A 15,866-nucleotide genomic window follows, 5' to 3' on the forward strand; every position below is an offset into this window, starting at 1 on the left:
CCCGGGAGGCGTTCGAGAGTTTACCACGTGAAGAACGGGCTCAACATCGGCCTAACTAGTCTCTCGATCGGTTTCGTCAATCCGCTGCGTTCTTGCTGCGATCTAGGTTGTTTGCAACCTCGGACGTGCTAGTCCTTGCTTGTATGTGATCCGGATTCCTATTCGGCGTCAACAAATACAAGGTTTAGAGTTCAGTTGCCAACCTATCACGGAGAATGGGAGGTACATGTTTTTTGTTAAGAAAAATATAAAGGAAACAACAGGAGATTAGGAACTGGAAGAATGAAACTGGATTTGAGGCGATACAGATTACCAGCATGAGTAAAAGGCATATACATGAGCTCAAGCTATATATGATTCTTACATAAAAAAATACAATATTGTATAACATATATGTCTCGAACATGAGACACCTACATGAAAAGGGTGAATCACATCACTACGACATTTTGGATCAGTATCGTTATTGTGGAGTGGAATTCACCTACACTGATGCACATCTATCGTGGTATATCAGTTGATGATGAACTCTTGCTCCAAGCTGTAGCATCTTGTACTTGGTCGGCACAAGCCAGAATCCACTATAGGAAATGACTGATCAATAATATCTCTAGCTCTTGAATATATCATCTGATGGGGATCTTTAACTTTCAAGGGTGGAACTCTGTATGACTTCAACCTTTTTGTTTTTATGGTCTGCAGTGTCATCTCCACTTCCTTCATAGTAGGTCTCTCCTCACCTTTAAGCCTCAAACACATCTCTACAAGTGAGGCAACACTTGTAATCTCTTCCTCATCTGCTTCTTCACGAACTTGAACATCATCTATCTCTTCAGAAAGAAAGTAATGGGATATACTTTGCATTGAGCCTGACTCATTTGTAAAAATAGGTTCCCTTCTAGGAGCATCTCTAGTATCACAATGCCAAAACTATATACATCACTTTTTTCATTTAATTGTCCAGTTTTGTAGTACTCTGGATCTAAGTAACCAAAAGTTCCTTGTACATGTGTAAAAATATGAGTTTGATCGATAGGAACCAACCTAGAAACTCCAAAGTCTGAAACTTTAGCGGTGTAGTTTGCATCAAGGAGTATATTAGATGACTTGACATCACGATGAAAGATTGATACTGAAGCTGACAACTGAAGATAACAAAGGGCCCCTACAGGTTCAATGGCAATTCTTAGGCAATCATCCCAAGACAAAGCAAAATCACTTTTTGAGGTGGAATGAAGAATTTGGAATAACGAACCATTAGGAACAAAGTCATATACGAGTAATGGAACCTTGGTTTCGAGGCAGCAACCAAAAAGTCTCATGATATTCCGATGGTTTATTTGTGAAAGAATGGCGACCTCATTGATGAATTCATAAATCTCACTTTGTTTGATTGTCGTTGACTTTTTTTATAGCCACAACACGTTGATCAGATAAGATGCCTTTATAAACCATTCCGTGTCCACCTTCACCAAGGATACGTGCGCGATCAAAATTGTTTGTTGCCTTTTCTAGCTGTTCCAAAGAGAAGATCTTTGTTTTTTCAGTGGCATTTTCATCTGAGGATAGTAACTGTTCAAGTAGAAGGCCTTGGTTCTCCCGGAAATACTTCCCCCGCACTTTCTTTTCTATATCTCTTCTCCATCTACGGACGAGAAGTGTTACACTGACGCCGAAAAGTAGAATTCCGAAACTTACGGAAAACCCAATGGCAACACCTGCTTGAAACAACTATACACTCATTTTTTTTTTTTTGTTTCTCCACATCCATAAAAAAAATTAATTGAGTAAGGACTCACCCATCTGGGGACTTATTACATGTCTTTTAACCCAATGGCACCCATTTAGCTCATATGGATTTCCGTGGTAGCCATTCATGCACTTGCATCGGTAGCCAACAATGTAACCGTAGCTGTTGTCAACACCAGTTTCATTGACGCTCAAGCATGAACTGTTGTCGCTAACACATGCATAGCTCGATGTATTTCTCTGTGCCTCTTGGCAGGTAAGATTGGCGACAACCCAATAAAGAGCAAGGTCGCCAGAGCTCGATCTTTATACTGGAGAAGACACCATCCCTATCCCTATGGCCAGATCGATAAGAAAAACCGTTGGATTTTAGGTGCTTGATGTGCACAAACCCGTCTGCAATGGCTCTGTTCGCTTCTCTTATAATCCGTCTTTTTCAGCTTGTTTTTCAGCCGGAATAGTATTTTTCTCTCACAACAAATCAGCCGGAACAGTGTTTTGACTTTTTCAACGAAGCGAACGGGGCCAATATTTATCTGGGACAGGTAGTGATCCTTGTCAAACATAAGGGTGGAGGACGTGATATTTGTGCAGTTGAGTTGAAACTGAGGCCTTGCAGAGCATCCTGGTTCCAGGCCAAATGGAAACGGGACATGGATGTTTCCACATTTCCGGCGGCAGTTCACCTTTTGTGGAACCGGACTGTACCCTGTTGTCATGTGAAAATTTAAAACTTAATGACCATTATTAATTGAATTAAGAAGCAACGACAACAGTTAAAAATATTTACCTTGAGAATCACGTTTGCAACCATCGGGTACATACGGATGGCCAACATTCACTACGGGAGAAGCAAAATTTGTCGAGTGCCGCATGCTTTGCCGAGTGCCGAAAATAAGGCACTCGGCAAAGCCACTCTTTGCCGAATGTTGCACTCGGCAAATAATTGCACTCGGCAAAGAGTGGCTTTGCCGAGTGCCGCATCGTGCCCGGCGCTCGTCAAAGCATGCCACTCGGCAAAGGCACTCTTTGTCGAGCACAACACTCGGCAAAGAGCGCACTTGGCAAAGTGCCCGTCAGTTGCCCGCCTCCCTGCCCACACCGTTACCATCTTTAAAAAAAATGTTTACCGAGCGCTTAACCTGACACTCGGCGAAGAGGCCCTTTGCCGAGTGCTGTGGCCTGGCACTCGGCAAAGGCCCTCTTTGCCGAGTGTCAGGCATGGCACTCGGCAAAGTATTTTTGTTTTTTTTTAATTTTGATTTCAAATTTTTTTTGTAGACCTTATCTATTGTTTACAAGCACATGTTAAAATTTGGGACCTTTTTATAACTTTTTGCTATATTTCTTGAATTAATTTTGTTTACTTGCATTTTTTCCGAAAAAGTAAATTTGAACTGCAGGTGCATGAAATAATGAAATGTAGCCATTCAAAAAATGATAGTCATGTTGTAGAGTGTATTTTGAGGCCGTATGCAGGAACTCATCCCAAAATTTTGAACGCCTTGTTCGCCTAACATGACGACCCGCTTGTGGTCGGAGTGTATTTAAATTATAGAAAATGCAAACGAAGTCCAAAATTCACCAAACTTGTTGAGGTATCGTGTGATCGCATGTGGAGGCTATGATAAAAATTTGAGAAGGTTTCGAGCAAGTTGCAACGTCGGATGCCTAAAACCCAGACATCTCCACATGCGATCACACGACATCGCATGTGGAGATGTCTGGGTTTTAGGCATCTGACGTCGCAACTTGCTCGAAACCATCTCAAATTTTTATCATACCCTCCACATGCGATCACACGACACCTCGACAAGTTTCGTGAATTTCGGACTTCGTTTGCATTTTCTATAATTTAAATACACTCTGACCACAAGCGGGTCGTCATGTTTGGCGAACAAGGCGTTCAAAATTTTGTGTGAGTTCCTGCATACGGCCTCAAAATACACTCTACAACATGACTATCATTTTTTGAATGGCTACATTTCATTATTTCATGCACCTGCAGTTCAAATTTACTTTTTCGGAAAAAAATGCAAGTAAACAAAATTAATTCAAGAAATATAGCAAAAAGTTATAAAAAGGTCCCAAATTTTAACATGTGCTTGTAAACAATAGATAAGGTATACAAAAAAATTGAAATCAAAATTCAAAAAAAAAACAAAAATACTTTGCCGAGTGCCATGCCTGACACTCGGCAAAGAGGGCCTTTGCCGAGTGCCAGGCCGCAGCACTCGGCAAAGGATATTTCGAAAAAAAAAACCCTTCTGGAATAAGGGCCCATGGCCCATCGTCCTCCAACCCTTCCCTTTGCCGAGTGCCAGGCCACAGCACTCGACAAAGGATATTTCGAAAAAAAACCTTCTAGAATAAGGGCCCACGGCCCATCCTCCTCCAACCCTTCCTCATTCACGCCTGCCCGCCCCTCACCCGCGCCAGCGCCGCCGCCGCCATTCCCGCCGCTGCACCAGCTGCCGCGCCCCACGCCACCCCGGCCCACGCCCCCGCGCCCCACGTCCCCCTGCCCACACCGCCGCGCCCCACACCGCCCGGCCTCGTGGCCCCAGCCCACGCCGCCATGCCCCATGCCGCCCCTCGGCTGCCAGCCCTGCCCCCGCACCGCCGCCCGCACCCTCTGGCTCCTACCCCCACACCGCCCCTCGGCGGCCAACCCTGCAGAGAGGAGGAGGAGGCCGGCCGCGGTGCCCTGCCCCTGGCCCGGCCGTCAATGCAAAGAGGAGGAGGAGGGGAGAAAGAGAAGGGGAGGAGGAGAAGGGAGGTGGGAGGAGAAGGAGAAGGGAGAAGGAAGAAGGAGAAGGGAGGAGAAGGAGAAGGGAGGAGGAAGAAGGAGAAGGGAGGAGGAGGAGGAAGAAGAAAAAGGAGAAGGGAGGAAGGAGGAAGAAGAAGAAGGAGGAGGAAGAAGAAGGAGAAGGGGGGAGGAGGAGATAGACCTCGGTCCGATGACCATTCACACCGTTCGTCGACGACGTTCGTCCACTTCGTCGTCCCCGCACATCGCCGTTCGTCCACGCCATCGTCCCTGTCCCTCGTCGGAGAAAAGGTAAAGGGTCCAGGGGTGTCGGCCTTGGTGCCGTTTATGTGTTGATGGCCTTCGTGCCGGTTTGTGTATGTGTGGGCCATCGTGCCCCAAATGTGGACGTCGGCCATCATGCCGGCTTTTTCTTGCAGGTTTTGGAAACCTCCCCGTACAGGGGAGGTTCTGCCGAATTTTTCAAGTAATAGTGATGTGTTTCTTCTTTTGCAGAGCAGGAGCTGTCGGAGGGGACCTAGAGCACCTCGGCGATCCTGATCGTCTTCGTCGGCTGCTGCGGTCGTGCCTGCACTGCTTCGTCTCGCCACTGCACCGACTTGCCACTACGCCGCTAGCCTTTCTCCACCTGCCACCCTAGGTATAATGGACCTCTCTTACTTACAGTTGTCGTACATAACCCAGTTAGGCGTCTCCCGTCTGAAACAATACAGGTTGGAGGTATGCGGATCTTTGCATATCTATGACCGTATCTGTTTCAGATTGTCCACGTTTTTTGGACAGCTCGCGGATGTGTAGATGGGTTAGTTTTCCATGGTCTGCTCGGATCTAAGATGGAGTTTTGGCACCACCTCCCTGTTGTTCTCCGGATACACACTCTCCCTTCTAGGATGTGTATCAGGAGAACAGCAGGGAGGTGCTGCCGAAATTCTATCTCGGATCGGAGTAGAGCATGGAAACTAACCTCATCTATGCATCCGTGGGTGGGATTAGGACCTATCCTCACCTATTAGACAGCAGGCACGTCGTGCAGATGCAACAGGGAGAACCGTGTGTATATGATATTGCTCCATTATGTGCATATGCTAGAGGATGGAGAACCGTGAGTGGATGTACATGGGACGTCCAAGTCAGGCTCAAATCACCCGTGAATGGATGGATAAGACCGAGAAATTCTTGGACCATGCATTTAAGGAAGCTAAGGGAGCGAGAGACATGTTCTGTTCCTGCAGCGATTGTGAAAACAAGAAAAGAAAAACAAGGGAAGTCATGATGAAGCATCTTTGCAAATTTGGATTTATGCCAAACTATACCCGGTGGGTGTACCATGGTGAAGCCTATCATCCTAGAGAGGAGGTCATGAGATGATGCTTGGAGGCATTTGATGGTGATGGCGGGGTAGAAGGATGGTTAGGTGACTATGAGGATGCGATGTTCGCTGAAAGACCTCCGGAGGTCGAGCAGGAGGATGAGGAGGAGGAGCCAGAGCCAAGCGCTAAGGCGTTCTTGGCCATGTTGGAATCGGCACAGAAGTTCCTACATGAGAAGACAACAGTTTCTCAACTAGATGCCATTGGGCGCCTACTGGGGTTGAAGTCCCAGCACAACATGACTCGAGCCTGCTTCGATGCTATGATGGCAATTATTGGGGATTTGCTTCTGGAGGGTCATCATCTGCTGAGCAGCTTGTATGAGTCAATGAGACTCCTTCGGGCACTGAAGATGTCGTATGAGTAGATATATTGTTGTCTGAAGGGGTGCGCCCTATTTAGGAAAGATCACAAGGAAGCAAAGTACTGTCCAAAGTGTAAATCCTCTAGGTATGTGGAGGTAGACAAAGGTGATGGCAAGAAGGAGCAGAATGAAGGGATCCCCATGAAAGTCCTATGATACCTTCCGATCATACCGAGGCTCCAAAGGCTATTCATGTTCGAGGAGTCCGCGAAACAGATGATATGGCACAAGAATGGATGTTCGATACAATCCTGACAAGATGGTACATCCAGCAGATGGTGAAGCATGGAAAAGCTTTAATGGCAACCATCTGTGGCAAAGATGAAGAGGCCCATAATGTACGTATTGCACTAGGCAATGGATGGGTTCAATCCTTATAGAATGATGTCGGCCCCATACACTTGTTGGCCCATGTTTGCTATCCCCCTCAATCTCCCCCCGGGGCCCTACTTCAATGGCAAAACATATTCTTGACGTTGATAATTCCTGGATACCCAGGAAACAAAATGGGTGTGTACATGGAGCCGTTTATGATGAATTGATCAAGGTTTGGAATGAAGGCATATGGACTTACGACCGAGCTACAAAGAAGAACTTCAAAATGTATGTTTGGTACTTGTACTCCATGCATGACTTCCTAGCGTATGGGATATTCACCGGCTGGTGTGTCCATGGGAAGTTTCCATGCCCGGTATGCAAGGCAGCTCTATGGTTCATTTGGTTGAAGGGTGGCAAGTTCTCATCGTTCGACAAGCATCGGCAGTTCCTCCCTCTTGACCATCCATTCAGAGAAGACACCAAGAACTTCACGAAAGGTGTCACGGTGACTGACCCTGCACCTCAGAAGATGACTAGTGGCTAGGTTCATGCTCAGATAGATGCTCTCATGGTCCTGATGCAGAAAGATAATCCAAAGAAGGGTAAAAGAAAGAAAGTTAATCCAAAGAAAGATAATCCAAACAAAGATCGCTTTTTGGGCTATGGTGTGGAACATATGTGGACTCATAAGTCGGGATTAGAGAGGCTTCCCTATTTTGATGACCTTCTTCATCCACATAACATAGATGCAATGCACACTGAGAAGAATGTCGTCGAAGCACTTTGGGCAACACTCATGGATATTCCTGACAAGACAAAGGACAACCCTAAGGCTAGAGTAGACATGGCAACACTATGCGACAGACCAAAGCTACAGATGCTGCCTCCAAGAGACGGCAAACCATGGAAAAGGCCTAAGGCCGATTATGTCTTGGAAAAGAAGCACAGGACGGAAGTGATACAATAGATGCAGACGTTAAGTTTCCTTGATGGGTTTGCAGCGAATCTGAGGAGGGGAGCGAACCCAGATATTGGCCGAGTGTTAGGGATAAAGAGTCATGACTTCCACATATGGATTGAGCGGCTTCTTTCGTCGATGGTTCGTGGCTACGTCCCTGAGCATGTCTAGAAGGTGCTGGTAGAGTTGAGCTTTTTCTTCCGCCAGCTTTGTGCCAAGGAGATCTCTCTGAAAGTGGTTGAGGAGTTGGAAAAAACGACACCCAAGTTGCTCTGTGAGTTGGAGAAGATCTTTCCACCTGGCTTTTTCTTGTCGATGCAGCATTTGATTTTGCACCTCCCGAACGAGGTCCAAATGGGGGGGGCGTGCAGAACCGTTGGTGCTATCCTATCGAGAGATGTCTAAAGACTGTTCGCCAGAAATGTGGAAACAAAGGTAGGATTGAGGCTTCCATAGCAGAGGCATTCATTCATGAGGAGGTGTCCAACTTCATAACATTATACTATAGTGACAACCTTCCTAGCGTGCATAATCCACCCCCTCGTTACAACGAGGATGAAAATGAATCGACCCTCAACCTATTCAAAGGGCAACGTGGGAGATCAAGTGGAGCATCCAAAAAGTTCTTGATCAATGAAGAGTGGCGCAAGATCATGCTCTACGTGTTGACGAACCTTGACAAAGTCGACAAGTATCAGAGGTAAATTCTCAATGAACTTGTTACATAGCCAGTCATCTTTTCTGCATCCAACAACCTTGTTGCTTGTCGGTGCAGGGAATTTTTTGACCAATACTGGCATCATCCAAGGCCACCTTCTAACCATGAATGAGAGACCCTTCTTGAACATGGTTCGCCTGATTTCATTACATGGTTCCAAAGAAAGGTACCTTTTGACCAACTTAGCTCGTTCCAAGTTTGGCGTTCCTAGTTACCTAATTTCATTTCTCTCCTGCTTTACCTTGCAGTGCCAAAGTGATTTGTCTATAAGTGCCGAATTACGACAAGTGGGCAAAGGCTTTGACTATAAGGTCTTGTCATTTAACGCTTATGACGTGAATGGATATCGCTTTCACACAACAAGCTACGAGAAGAGTCGGCCCAATGCAAAGACCACGAATACCAGAGTATATACGCCCGGAGTAGTTACGCCCGGCGCTGAGCAAGAGGACTATTATGGCACAGTTGAAGAAATATACGAGCTCCAATACCATGGTGAAAAAGCACCTAGGCCAGTCATATTCAAATGCCAATGGTTTTATCCTGCAGTATCGAAAAAGTCCCCTAAACATGGGATAGTAGAAACTAGACAAGATTCCTTCTATCCAGGAGATGATGTCTATATTGTGGCTCAACAAGCCAGGCAAGTTTATTATTGTCCATATGCTTGCAAAACCGACCCACGTCTTCAGGGTTGGTATATTGTGCACAAGGTATCACCACATGGTAAATTACCTCGCCAAACGATGATGATTACAACTTGAACCCACCCACGCATGATGACGGGGAGTTCTATCAACAAGACGAGGGGCTACCAGGGATGCTTGAGATAGACTTAACAGGAGAGATTGAAATGGAAGTATACGAGGAATGGGTTGTTGATAAGGAAGCTGCAGATGAGGTGCATGATCTGAGAGACTTGAAAATGCTTGACGGACTACAACTAGGCAATGACAGCGATGAGGATGAGGCTGTTGATGATTTGTCGGCTCTTGATAGTGATGATGATACCTATCGTTCAGATAATCCTAATCATGAAGAATATTAGAAATACATGTAATACTATGTTATTTTGTAATTATATTTTCTTTTTTTGCATACCTTGCTAAGTACTTCTCGTTTATCTTGACTAATACTGGTTTATTCTTTTTAATTGCAGGTGATGGGGCTCACTAGGAGGAGCTGTCACTCGACTTACATGAGATCGAGGGACATGCCACAGGTTGAGGAGACAGAGGCGGAGGCGGAGACGTCACAGAGGCAGAGGAGGCCGAGGGGCAGGCCCAGGCGGGAGCCATCGACTAACCACGAGCGTGGCTCCTCGCGCTCTTCTAGGGACAACGACGGCCCTCTGCCCACGGTGAGCGAGGAGGCAGCTCCACAGATGTATGATGAGGAGGTGGTTCCGCACACGTCCGAGGAGGGGGTAGGGGGTTCGACTTCCTCTACAGCCTCCAAACCCTACTTGCGAGGTCCTAGCCAGCTCCCAAAGTGACCGATTCCTCCTCACCGCCGCCCACTGATTGCACCCGAGGGGGATAAGTAAGTAACTTCATATGTTCTTCATTTGATATGTTGAAAATGATAATAAGAGCTAATAATAACTATTGTTAACCACTTGTGCAGGAACTGGATGCTTGTGGAGGAGGGGATCGAGGCTCGCAATGTCAATGGGATCCTAGGACTTCTGTGCAGGGAACACTTCCCTGGCCTGGTGTGGACGTCAGAGGATGAGGACCCAGTGGTACCCTCGTTCGACCAGTACGCCCTTGTCGCCACCGACACTGAGCATAGAAACTTGGCGGATCGGGTGATTTAGGAGTTGTGGGTAAGCCTTTCTCGCACTACGGCCCTCAATTCATTGCATTCAATGCACATTCTTTAAACAAAATAATGGATACCTCGTGTCTTTATGCAGGACTTCTTCAGATGCCAGCTGGGATAGGAGGATAGGGCGTATCAGGTGGCTTACGCTTCCTGTAAAAGGCATGTCTCGGACTTGTATTACGAGGCCCGCCTCTAGGCGCATAGAGACTACAACGCCACCTTCTGTAACAGAAGAATCAACAAGACACGGGCAAGAAGGGAGACAGAGGTTCTTACCAGTGAGCAGTACCTACAAGTAAATAGAAAACATCTCCTATTGATTCCTTTTGAGATTAACTATGCCTAATTTGATCTTATGATGGCTTGTAGGTGATTCCAAACTGGTGCGCCACCCACCCCGATTGCTGGGCCGCTATAGTGGACAAATGGTTGGACGCGGACTGGCAGAGGGCGCACCAAGAGAAAAGCGAGCACCGTATGATGATGCTAGGTGTACCTCACCATCAGGGCAGTGCCAGCCTCAGCAAGTATGCGAAGACATATGTAAGTCTCCACCATTTGTCTTATCTAGCCGCGCTCAGTTTTGCATTATTTCTTACCACATGTTGTTGTCTTTCTCGCAGTCGGTGGCGCACGGTGGCCAGCCAATTGGCCAACTCACGGCGTATGCTCTGGCCCACATGGGCCCGGCAAAGTCCAACATCGAGTACAACCCGGTTGCGGGCCCAGAGGCATACACCAACTCCAGCGTCCACACCTGCCTCACTTCTTGCACGGAGGCGGCAAGGTTAGTCCACGGGCCTGACTACGATCCAAGGACCGAGGAGCGCCTTGATCCTGAGCTCGTGATGAGGGTGGGGGAAGGCAAGAAGCATGGGCGTTTCTGGATTGGCGATGGCATCCTCGACACGGGCACTACTCCTCCTCTCCAGCGCCTCCGAGCAGCGAGCACGAGCTCTAGCGTGCCCATAAGGCAACGGCCATCATCGGTGGTGGCACTCCAGGTAAGTATTCCAGTTTCATTCGTCGTTCTTTGTCATTTACATTCCTTAGCTATGCATTATTGAAACATTGGTGTCAAATGTTGCAGGCCGAGCTACAGCAACTTCGGTCCTAGCAGGAGGCCCAGCTGGCTGAGCGGGAGGCCGAGTGTCAGAGGCTACAAGCTTTGGAGGCCCAGCAAGTAGGTTTGCTCCAGTTCGTGCAACAACTTGGGCTGCAACAAGGTTGGGAGATCCCAGCCAACCTGCTTGCACCACCACCACCACCACCACATCGTCCAGATTCTACTCCGGTGAGTATGAGTACGGATGCTTTACTTTCTATGCTCATGCTTAGTGTCAAACCTAGTGATGGCCTTCGTGCCGGATTTGTTGATGTGTGGGCCTTCGTGCCGGGTTTGTTGATGTGTCGGCATTCGTGCCGGAAATGTGGTTGTCGGCCTTCGTGCCGATGTTTTTCTTGCAGGTTTTGGAAACCTCCCCGTGCAGAGGAGGTGCTGCCGAAATTTTCAACTTTTCTTTAAACTGCTTACATTTTTATCTTATCACTCACGTGCAATCTCTTCTCTTTTGTGCAGCATCAATTGGGGGCGGCATTGAACCATCTCGGAGGGTCGCCGGCATCGCAAGTTGGGGCGTCGCAACCCTCACAATCGTCGTGAGCCGCTTCCGGAGTCGGTTTTATGTAGGCATGCCTTTATGTATTGAACTTGTGAACTTTGAACTTGTGGTTTGTAATATATTGTGGATTTCGGACATAATTGGTCATTTGTGATATATATATATATATATATATATATATATATATATATATATATATATATATATATATGTGTGTGTGTGTGTGTGTGTTTTCTCATATATTGTGTTGAATTGTGGTTTCTAATATATATATATGCACTGTTGTTTACATGGAAAAGCAAAAAACGAACAAAAATTTTTTTTGCTGTGGCTTTGCCGAGTGCAATGACCATTGCACTTGGCAAAGCTGGGAAAATAGCAGCAACAATTTCCCAGATTTGCCGAGTGCAATGGCCATTGCACTTGGTAAAGAAAATTTAAAAAAAATAAAAAATGCTTTGCCGAGTGCCTTGGCAGTGGCACTCGGCAAAGAAAATTTTTAAAAAATTGAAAACAGGCTTTGCCGAGTGTCTCGGCGCTATGGCACTCGGCAAAGAACTTTGAAAAAAAAAAGAAAATTCTTTGCCGAGTGTTGCACTCGGCAAAGAAATTAAAAAAATTAAGATGGCGTGAGCCTTCGGCCAACGGCCGTCAATCCTTTGTCGAGTGCCAGCTTGACACTCGGCAAAGCCTTTGCCGAGTGCCCGAGATTTGGCACTCGGCAAAGCAAGCTTTACCGTGAAAAGGTTCGACGGAGCCTCTTTGCCGAGTGTTGCACTCGTCACTCGGCAAAGGATTTGCCGAGTGCATGGGGCACTCGGCAAAGCGTGTGGCTGCTGTAGTGATTCCCATCATCAACACCCAAGGCATGGGTGCATGATGATGGTTGACCCTCAACACCACCCCACCACCTAAGGAACAGCCTTGAGGGCTGCTGCTCGCAGATGAGCTCAAAGCACCAATGCCGAAGGGGTAGTCGAAGGTAATGTTGCCACATTTCTTGGGACAACCGGCGAGCGACGCTGCCGCCGTGGGAGCAAGTAATATTAGGAGCAGATAGACTAGCACCGTCGCATCAAGATGAACGGCGTCCATAGCCACTAGCGAGCAGCAACGTATATGGTGCCGGACGAGCAGTGTGACTGTTGTATATATAGTGAGTATATGATCCGATTCCTCATGGAAGAACTAACTAGCATGCATGCACTTCATAGGACGACATGCATGTGTAACATATGTGACCGGCATCAAGGACGACGGTCCAGGCCAATTATCTGTGGGGCGGGCTGCCATTATTATTGTAGAAACTCAGTGCTCTCATAGGCTAGACGGTGTGTGCATGGGCCTGCATCTGCCGCCCTATGAAGGATCCATCAAAGGACAGCGCGTGCAGTGGGCATCCAGTGTCTACATGCATCTAATGGAATAATCGTCAAATTCTATTCAAGTCTTTACTTTTGTTTGAAAACACGCATGACAGACGACGGAGAACGGGACCCTGCAATTGCTACTCAGTGGCCTTAGCTTCATCATGAACAAATCGTCGTCATCCATGAGGTCCCTGTAATTGGAAGAGCCGTGGGGTGGTCCGATCCTGGGCCATGCATGCAGTTTCCGGTCAGTACGTAGTCTTATTAGGCTCCACGTGACCAATCCTAGAATTTTCGTGGTCCTGTAATCCTCAGGATCACGTACACATATTTCCTGGATGGAAATAGAGAGACATCTTTGCTGGCTTGGTAGTAAACATGCACCTCCTACGTTTCATTAATCATCGAACTAGTAGCTCCCCGCAAAGAAAAAGGTCAAACGCTATCTTGCGCTTTCTCGCGAACTTCTCAAGTGTGCACATTGGAGAATAGATGGACTAGTTGCACACAGAATTTTCAAAATATGTATGATATGGTTTTTGTGATTTTATCATATTTTGTCTGTCAAAATCTGCGATCCCTAGGCCATCACCATGAAGGCCGTTAGATTTGTGTCATGATTGTGTAGTTGACATGATCTGTTCTATTTAGTTTTTGCTCCTTTATCGATATCAACAGTGAATCGAAGACTTCCCGGCTAGGAAGACAAGAAACAATCAATTACTCGATAAGGTTAGGATGCCTATCTTTTTGAACGGTAGCTTTCAGACGACTTTTGGCTTAAAATCTAGTTTCGGGTTTTGGGTTTCGGGTTTCTAGCTTTTGGCATTTTGATTGACTTTTGTAATAAATTTCTCGATATGGTTTTTGAACGGGCTGCAGCCATCGAGTTGTGCGAAGACCTTTGCCTTGACGATGCGCAGCGGTGGGGGAGAAGCGGCTCGGGCCCCGCCGGTGGGCGGTGGCGGCGCGTTGGGGAAGACTGATGGGTGAGCCATCAACAGAGAGGCTTCATCCTCCTCCTCAGCCTGCGCCACGTTGGCTTCTCCTTTGGGCTTGCTCCTGCAATCTTTGGCCCAATGGCCAGACTTACCGCAGCGCGCGCACTGGTCCCGGTTGAGGCCTTTCCCACCTCCCGCCTGGGCTTTTGCCCCATCTCGGAATGTGGAGGCGTCGCTCTTGCCACGCCCGCGGCCACGACCACGGCCGCCGCGCTTCTTGCCGCTGGCGCCGGTGGTGCTGCCGCTGCCGCCGGTGGTGCCGCTCCCGCTCCCCTTCTCTTCGGAGTCGCGGAGCTTGAGCCGGGCCATCCACTCCTCCTCACAGAGGAGCAGACGCCCCTGGTTGTCGGTGATGGGTGGTGCCTGGCGCCACTGTTCGACGGCGCGGAGCCTCCCCGTTACCTCCTCGACGGAGAGGTCGTTGAGATTGAGCAACGTCTCGATGGAGATCGCCACCTGAGCAAGATGCTCTGGGACGACCTGCAGCATCTTGCGGACGATCTCAACGTCCTTCATGTCGTCGCCGAGGACACGAAGGTTGTTGACGAGGCCGGTGATGCGGTTCGAGAAATCCTCCGCGCTCTCCCCATCCTTCCAAGCCATGGCGCCAAACTGGCGCCGCAGCTGCTGCGCGCTCGCCTCTCGCACGCGCCGCACGCCGACGCGGATCGTCTTGACGGCCTGCCAGGTGGCGGCCGCCGATCCCTTGCCGCGCAATGTGCCCAGCATCTCCGCCGGCACTGACCGCAGGATTGCGGCGAGTGCCAGACGGTCGTCGCGGTAGTCGATCACGTCCCCCTCCTCCGGCTCGACGGCGTACCACCACCCCGCTGCCTCAAAATTCGCCTGCATCAACATCTCCCACACTTGATAGTTGGTGCGTGTGAGCATGGGGAATTTGAGCGAGGAATTCCCATTGGAATCCCGCTCAGCGCGGTGGATGATGACTTCGGCCTCGCGGCGACCTCGGCGCGGCCCTGGTGACGGCGACAGCGGATGGTGGCGGCCTCGGCACGGTGGCGTCCATGAGCGCCCGCTGGGTGGGATGGAGTACCGCGGCATGATCCCTGAATCGGTCAGCTCTGAGGCCAAATGTCAGCCGGAATCACTCCGGTCAAGATTCTCAAACCTCACGAACACGATGAACACAGGTGGGTTTTTTGGTGCCGTAGCAAGATTGCATAGGCTTTTCTGAATATATTGAGTTCCTACTTATACACAAGCTACAAAAGCTAAGAAAGGAAACTACCAGGGAGTGGCGGAGCTATTCTCTCGCTCTCCTGCATGCTCGCCATGCGCGCCACGATCTCTGCGATGTGCGCCATCCCACTCACCAGGCCATGCCGCAGACCGCAGGCAGCACTCGCCACGACGCGAACGAAGCGCCTCGTCGTGGCCACGAATACAACGACGTGCACGGGAGGATATGATCGTCCAAGCCGTGCTCAACACTACTCTACCTGAATTTGAATTGAGCGGGAACACAGGATTACTAGCAAGACTGTCATTTCACCCCCTAATCCTGATGTCCTTGCTGATCTTGATGACGCCCATCTTCTCGCGCAATTCACAGAAACGGTCTCGCGCCAGAGGTTTTGTCAGGATGTCGGTGATCTGCTCTTCAGTGCGGACGTGCTCAATGTCCAGCTTCCCATCCCCAACACGCTCGCGGATGAAATGAAATCTGACATCTATATGTTTACTCCGATCGTGGAAGATAGGATTCTTACTTAGAGCAATAGCCGATTGGCTGTCCATCTTGAGGAGAAAGGTGGTGCGCTGCTCGCTCTTCAGCTCGG

At 48.5% G+C, this 15,866-nt stretch overlaps 1 protein-coding gene and 1 pseudogene across 1 annotated transcript; both read right to left on the reverse strand.

The window, feature by feature from the left end:
• Positions 1 to 513: 513 nt before the first annotated feature.
• LOC136533609 (putative wall-associated receptor kinase-like 16) lies at positions 514 to 4,336 on the reverse strand (annotated as a pseudogene).
• Positions 4,337 to 13,881: 9,545 nt separating this feature from the next.
• On the reverse strand, positions 13,882 to 14,925 carry LOC136533602 (uncharacterized). The gene has a single exon (XM_066526155.1). It carries the CDS (start codon positions 14,923 to 14,925, stop codon positions 13,882 to 13,884), a length of 1,044 nt encoding a protein of 347 aa, XP_066382252.1.
• Between the last annotated feature and the right edge of the window lie 941 nt (positions 14,926 to 15,866).

The sequence above is a fragment of the Miscanthus floridulus genome, unplaced genomic scaffold (genome assembly GCF_019320115.1).
Source record: "Miscanthus floridulus cultivar M001 unplaced genomic scaffold, ASM1932011v1 os_1010_1, whole genome shotgun sequence".
Classification (NCBI taxonomy): Eukaryota; Viridiplantae; Streptophyta; class Magnoliopsida; order Poales; family Poaceae; genus Miscanthus; species Miscanthus floridulus.